Source organism: Morone saxatilis, unplaced genomic scaffold (genome assembly GCF_004916995.1).
Source record: "Morone saxatilis isolate NCDOM2014 unplaced genomic scaffold, NCSU_SB_2.0 Contig12, whole genome shotgun sequence".
In the NCBI taxonomy this organism is placed as follows: Eukaryota; Metazoa; Chordata; class Actinopteri; family Moronidae; genus Morone; species Morone saxatilis.
Window position 1 is genome coordinate 2,808,495 of NW_023339674.1, and position 7,372 is coordinate 2,815,866.

General features: G+C 40.5%; 1 protein-coding gene across 1 annotated transcript in view; it reads right to left on the reverse strand.

Moving 5' to 3' along the window:
• LOC118321980 (GDP-mannose 4,6 dehydratase-like) overlaps positions 1 to 2,601 on the reverse strand; it is a 12,618-nt gene extending 10,017 nt beyond the window's left edge. The window contains exon 1 of the mRNA XM_035653557.1: positions 2,250 to 2,601. Within this exon, the coding sequence (XP_035509450.1) occupies positions 2,250 to 2,348 (99 nt within the window). The 5' untranslated portion in view covers positions 2,349 to 2,601. The remainder of the gene's footprint in view (positions 1 to 2,249) is intronic.
• Positions 2,602 to 7,372: the final 4,771 nt, after the last annotated feature.

Consider the following 7,372-nt stretch of genomic DNA (forward strand, 5'->3'; position numbering starts at 1 on the left):
CAATTAAACTATAAAGTGACATTTTGAACCACCGTGTTTCATCCTCAGTCTCCAAACACACTATTGAATGAACTTAAAGGCATGTTTGACTTTCAGGTGAGTTTATCATGACTTCATGATAAAGAATGAGTCTCTCTATTGTACGTGATGATGACACAACTACCCGACCTACAGGCAAACAAAGCCATGAGAGAAACATGATAGCAAACATCTTTGACACCATCATCGCTCTTGTGATGAGCCGTGTTGAAGTAATTCCCTTTGCACATAAATAGCAGGAAGGCCAGTTCTGCCAAGCTACCACTCCTCTCTGCCCATTGTCCACATGTTGCGTTCAGGTTAGAGTCAGTCAGGTAAACGGCGTGTTTAGTGTGCTTGTGTCTTAAACGTGAAAGATGTTTCACACCACAGTGGCAGCGGCACGCAGTCAAACAGGAGCTGTTTGTGTTAGTGAGGTCAGCCTTGTAACAGCCACACACACTGTGTTCATAGCATCTGAACAGTGTTCTGAAAGGCACCTCACACTTGGTGAGACCTCGTCATCTGTCTTGTGTGCAACGAGTAGTCGATTATTCGATTAGTTCAACTACTCTGATAATCGATTCATCTTTTTGAGTTATTTTTTAAGAAATAAATATCCAAATTCTCCTATTTCTGCTCCTTAAATGTGAATATTTTTTGTTGTTTTTTTAACAACAGATCAAATGACTACCAGGATGTGAAAGGTGTTGTGTGTTGTGCGACTGGTTCCAGTTCCACTCAGCTTTATGACGACTTTCCACTAAATTGTTTCCGTTTTCCATTTGTCCAGCTCAAAGGCTAAAACTAGCTGGTGACCATAGTGGGGCATTAAGCTGCTATGGAACCATTTCCCTCTGGAGTTAGGGGACACAAACACGACTGCAAAAGAAAGCTGATATTGCACCGAATCTGCTGGATATGACAAACTAGCCATGTGTGCGAACGATCACCATATAAACTTAAAATGTGAGAAAGCAGGAGTGTTTCTGCTGCCTCCAAGTGGCCAAAGAAAAACAACTACTGAGAGCATAACCACTGGAAAGAAGACACTTAAACAGCTGGACTAAAACATTGAGTATGCTTTGGTTTTAGAGAAGGATAGAGAAGAGGAGATGGAGCCCAGTTGACACAATGGCAGATTAGACATTGGCTGCAGGAGAGGAGCAATAAAAGGTCCAGGTTGTGTGGAGAGTTACACAGAATGCACTGGCAGCCGGCGGGTGTGTCACGAACAGTCGTACATAATGTGATTGTGTTGGTTTGTTCTGTGCACTTATCCAACCTGAGGATCTACAGACAGAGGGCTTTGAATGTTTGATTGTTAAGCTCCCTGAGGTTAATTGGGATTTGGGGCTATATAAAGAAGAAGCGAGCAGAGCAGAAACCACTGGGATGTGAATACAAAACGCAGGTGAAACAAACAGCCAGACGAACGGTGTCTGACAACATTGCCCTCTGGAAGGCGCTGGAAAGCAGCCGCAGCAACCAACAACAGTTAGAAAAAGTATTTTACAACCAAACGCAGCTCAATTCAACACGCCTCTCACTGGAACCATATCCATTATTATCTGCAGTGAGCATGTGGTGTTATTATTCATTATAGTCTGTACTGTGGTTGACATGAAACCGAAAGGAAAATGTCCACATTTGCAGACAGTAAAGATTCTTATCATTATTATTACTGTCTGGAGTTAAAGTCCAGGCCTGCTGCTCTCACTGTCTCACTGCAGTCATCCAACCTACAGCAGGTGCTATGGAAGGAGGTGCTCATATTAACTTCTCTTACTAAAGGGAGTAAGGAGCAATCACCAAGGTTGGCCACCAATGTGTGACGTGACAACTCCCTTGCAGTGGAAGCGTGCAACCTTGTGTTTTCAGATGAGAAATGATTACATTCCTCTTCCTCTCTGACATTAATGGAGACATTTACAGTCCGTGTTGATGCTGCAGCAGCTTCAGGTGCAACTTCACTGTAAGTTAACTCATTCAGGTCAATATCAGGGGGTCGCACAGCTCCAGCTGTAGAGGGGAAAGGCAGGGAGATAAGGTTTTAGGTTAGAGCTTTAATAGAGACACTGGCACAGGTGTATAAACCCAACGCCTCCTCTGCACAGACACCACGACGGGCGCTTTTAGAAGCACATAAGAATAACGTTAACAACAACTGGTAGTTGCTGCGGGTTCCTACAGTGTCACTAACGTCCTGCGGGATGAATGAGTAACGTTACCTGTCCGGTGATGCCGGTGATAACAGCAACCTTCCTCTCTTTGCTCGGCTCTCCGTTCACCGCGGAGCTACCGTCAGCAGAGCCGGAGCACTGAGCCATGTCTGAGCGGCGGGAGGGTTGCAGTCTGCGGTCACACGAACCGGTTAAAGCCCTGCGAGAGTGTTTACAGTGCGAGTACAAAGGAGCCTCCTCAGCCTCCGTAAAACCAAAAAACTACACACAGCTGGAAAGAGGCATTTTTGGAGTACGTAGCAGGAAGCGGCGGGGAGCTCAGCCAATGGGGAGAGAGCATGTAGGAGCGGGCCGAGGAGACGTCGTTGAAGAGGGTAGAGTCACTGTGAGGGGCTGGAGGTCGTTGGATACAGCGCCTCCTGCAGGATGGAGAGAGAAAGGCAGCTTTCTTTCAAGACATTTCAAGATAAGGATGTGACACATTAAGAAGAGAATAAAATAATAATGAAAAATAGAATAGGAGTTTAGATGATTATTAATGAAATTGTTCTTTTCACTCTTTTTTACACACACACACACACACACACGCAGGCTGAAATACACACTTCATGCACTTGTGGGCATTGGGCTTGGGGCTTGGGGTTAGGTTGCCTTGCTCAAGGGCACCTCAGCAGTGCACAGGAGGTGAAACTGGCACCTCCACACTCCATATTTTGTGGTCTGTGGGACTTGAACCAGCAACCCTCCGGTTCCCAAGCCAAGTCCCTACACACTGAGCTACTGCCGCCCAAATGTACACTATATACAGCTTTTTTTAGACAGATGTGATTGATATGTAACATTGCACAGGTTACAGCAGGAGGTAGTGGCAAGGTGTACAAATAAATAATTGCACGAGACCAAAAAATATATACACAGTATAGTTTATAGTTCAGAAAAATATAGGCTATATACAGGGCTCTGAGTATAAAGTACAGGTCTAATATTAATGCGTGTGTAGGAAATTTGTTGTTAAGCAGTATATCTAAAAATATGTTCATGTTAAAATGTTAAATTAATATTTGTTGCAAATTTAGGCCATTAGTCAAAGATATATTAAAAATAATTTTTGTGCAAATCGACAATTTAGTTTTGTAAAATATTTATTTTTTTTAACATTTTTGCTATTCTTCCATAAGGTTTACTATTAAATGTAAAATCTGGCATGTATCCCATGATTGTGTATAATTAAATACATTTTGAGATTTAAACACTGCAAATATAAAAGCAAATGTACAGGAAATTGCAGTTCAACATTAGATAAATTGAGACATTATGAAATAATCTCATAAATAAACAGAGATGGAATATGTAATATGAAGTAGCGTCTAATAGTGAAATAATGTGTGGATCAAAACAGTGAAGAGGAGAAACAGAAGAATATTCTATCATCCGTTATTATACACCCAGAGAAAAACGACATCTTTGAATACTGGTCCAGCTATATACAACAGGCATCTTCAAAGATGATCATTTGAGGGAACAAAATCAGTTTTATTTTTCACTGGGAACAGCTTTCTGGCTTTAATTCACTTGCTGCAAGCTGAGAGGACATTTCTCTGTCTGTGCTTGTGTTCTGGTGTGTGCATAATCAGTAATGTGTCTGAATATGTAGTCGTTTTTACAGCAGTCTTGTCAAAATCCATAAAAATGTCATAAATATGTTAAATACCATAAACAACAAAACATAATTACTCTGCCAACGTTTTGTGTAAATATGGTTCAGTAAACTTCCTTGTCAAACAAAGAAGGATCTGTTGGTTTCATATCTAAGCAACAGTGTAAACCACTGTGTAAACATTATTCTTGTTGAATGAGTGTCACTGCAAGAGGAACAAATACTCTAAATTCAAAATTTCCTCCTCTGTCACAGATGCATGTTGGTGGGCATGCATTGTTCAAACCCATATTTCTTACGTTGGTAAAAATACCAAATTTGTCTGCTTGAAACATGAAAAAATGTGTGTATAATGATAAAAAAGGACAATGTTTCCATTTCCAAACTGCAAATATCATAGCTTCAACCATCAACATATAGAAGATTCACATAACATCTCCTCTTCTTCCCACTGTACAATACGGTTGCTGCCATCTTTTGCCATTCAGAGTCAGAGTCGCAAAGTATCAGGTTCCCACCTGGCCAACTCAATTGCAAGCAGTTTATCTGTCAATCATGAAGCGAAAACCCATTTTTATAGCTTCTAATAACTAATTAAAACCAAACTTATCAGGAAAACTAAGATTTGAACATACAGAGTTTATGAAACTACCTAAAATGACAGAAACTATCCTACCTACCTGTACTTTGATTTTTTAGTTTAGCCAATGTACCATCTGCTAACATGGAGCCAGCAGGCTTTATGACCTATACTCCAGTCAGCCACCAGGGGGTGATTGAGATATTTTGGCTTCACTTTTGGACATCTGTCATGTCGTCCATCTTTATATATGTAGATGGCTTCAACTAAAGAAGATGTGGAATATTTAAAGGTCTGTTGAAATGCTGACACTACTCTCAATTACTTTGAATTGTACACGGTGAAGCAGCTTAAGGAGTTGGACAAGTGGGAAAGGGTCTAATTATGAACAAGATTTAAAAGTCATAATGTATGAAAGATGTGGAACATATTCAGGTTTGAATGGAGTTTCTGGCTTAAAGGATAAATGAAGAGATACAAGTTAAGAAGATATAGTTGTATAGCTGGAGAAGGAATAAAGCATTAAAAAACAAAAAAAGAGGTGTGAAGAAGTATGACGAGTTGGGAAAGTGGGGAATATTTCCAAATAATACAAATAGGATTTAAAAGTTGACTAAAACTCATAATGTATAAACAATATGGAACATTTTAAAGTTTGAATGGAGTTTCTAGCTGAAGAATGAGACTTGAAAAATGCTTGTGTGTGTCAAACTGCACTATTTAGCTCATCTCAATCAGCTTTGTGTTCCCAGCAACTGCCTTGGGGATAGTAACCGTTGTATGACTTCTGGCTCAGAGAGTTCATTTCATGGAGATTTTAGCGGAGGCAGACCTCTCGGGGACTGCCCATTGTAAAACCAAACAATCCGAAAAATGTCTGATTAAAGCTCATACTTCTGCTTCTAGTCCGACAACCATAATTCTTATATCGCCAAGGATAAACAGTAAGAGAGGGGATGACCCTTCTGGAGGGGCTGTGGGAGATTTGTGTGTGTAGTGTCAAAAGTTAGTGAATAAGAGCAGGTTAGAAATGTTCCTGTTTCTGTGTGAAAGCTTCCAGAAGTCACACTATTTAGGTATCATAAGGACCAAATACAGAATATACTGCATATGATACTCCCATAAAGAGTGGGAAGGGGTGTTTTTCTAACTTTATTTTGGGCAAAATTTAAGAGGAAAATCTGGGTTTGAGTGGTTACTTTTATTACAGAATTGACCTGTCAGTATGCCAAAATCAACACAATTTCAGGAGCAGAACTTGATATATATCGACCCTGACAGAGGAATTCATTTCACATCACTTGAGACACAGGAGCGATCAAAAGCTCAGAGCATCTCCTAATCTCTTATTATTCTTGTACATTTGAGCATGTATCACAACATCTGCTCCAGCTGAGAGTGTCAGTAGCGCTGTGAAAGCACTCTCTCACTGCTCGACTTCCCAGAGTGCACAGCATGATGGGAGGTGTGATTTCATTACAGTCTAAAGAAAACATCATCGTATAAAAAGAAAAAAAGCAAGTGCCTGGGGTCCTGAGAAACACAGCAGTCTGCTCATCCACCCCGCCTGATCAAAAGAGAACAACACACAGCTCTGTTACAGCTCGGGGCTCTTCTTCTTCTCTTCTCTTGTTTTGACGGCAGGTGTCTCGCTGTGTGTTTTGAGGTATTTGACTCTTACTGTGCGTCCACTGCTGTGCAGAAACCTTCATCCTTCACACGTGTTGTGTGTGCAGGAACTAAAGAGTGCAGGGTTAAGTTCAACTGAGAGAACAGCAGATGGAAGGTCACTCTCATAGTGCAGCTAGCAATCAGTCCGGTAGTTACACTTTGGTTCTTCACCAAGCTGATGTCTCTCTCTGCATTCACCCACCCCTTCTAAGAGTCCATGAGACAGACTGAATCCACAAACAAACGTTTCTCAAATGGGTCACTGGCAACACAAAGAAAAATGGCTCCCCTTCCTGGTTTCTTTGTGCAAAACCAAGACCCACAACTTTCCAGTTGTGTAGATGTGACACTGACACACCTTGACTCCCCGCAGCTATGTTTACCATTATAAGCTCTTGTACAACCTGCTGGGTTTCCTTGTGTTGAACTTTGATGGAAACATGGTGAAAGAAGCATTCAGATCCTTTACTTAAGTAAAAGTACTATTTACTATATTACCGCTGCATTTATGTGTATGTTGCATTTTACTGCTGTAGAGCTTATTTTAACTACTTTATATAACGTTGGGTTGTTCAATCTACAGCAGAGCATTATATGTCATAAGATATGTTTGTTGTGTGGCTGTCCTGTGAGAACCACAAATCTCTAAAAATTCAACTATTCTTGAATTCAGAAAAACAGACCTGTTTTCAGCTTTGTGACCATACATTTTCCTGCTAATAGACATTAGTAGGAGAACTGAAACAATTCTTCAGTTTGTCAGAAAAAGTCATACTCTTTTGATGGATAAATTGATAGATAGGAGATGTTGTTTGCCTCTGAGATGTAGTGGAGTAGAAGTGGTAGAAGTTGCATATAAAATGTAATTACTTCAAATATGTACTTAAATACAGTACTTGTAAGTTATTGTACTTGCCTTATGCTCGTTTGCAGATGTATGTAGACTTGAGGGACAATTAAAGGGAAAAATGCAATAATTAAATGGAGAAACAATAAGTACAGATGCTATTACAGAGCTGAGGCCTAGTTGACTATGAGTTTGTTTAAAATGACAAGAGGAAAACATCAGAGTAACTTCATTAAAATATTTCTCTCCTGGTGGGAGCGGTCTCAGGGTGAAAGGGCCCCATCCACAGGACACAGGGGCTCATTAAACAGCTTGATGTGTATAAAAATGATGACAATCATATGCTTTGGCCTTCACTGTCAATCTTTTAGTATGTAAGTGCTCAAGTCGTGAATATCCTTGTGTCCCATTTCCTT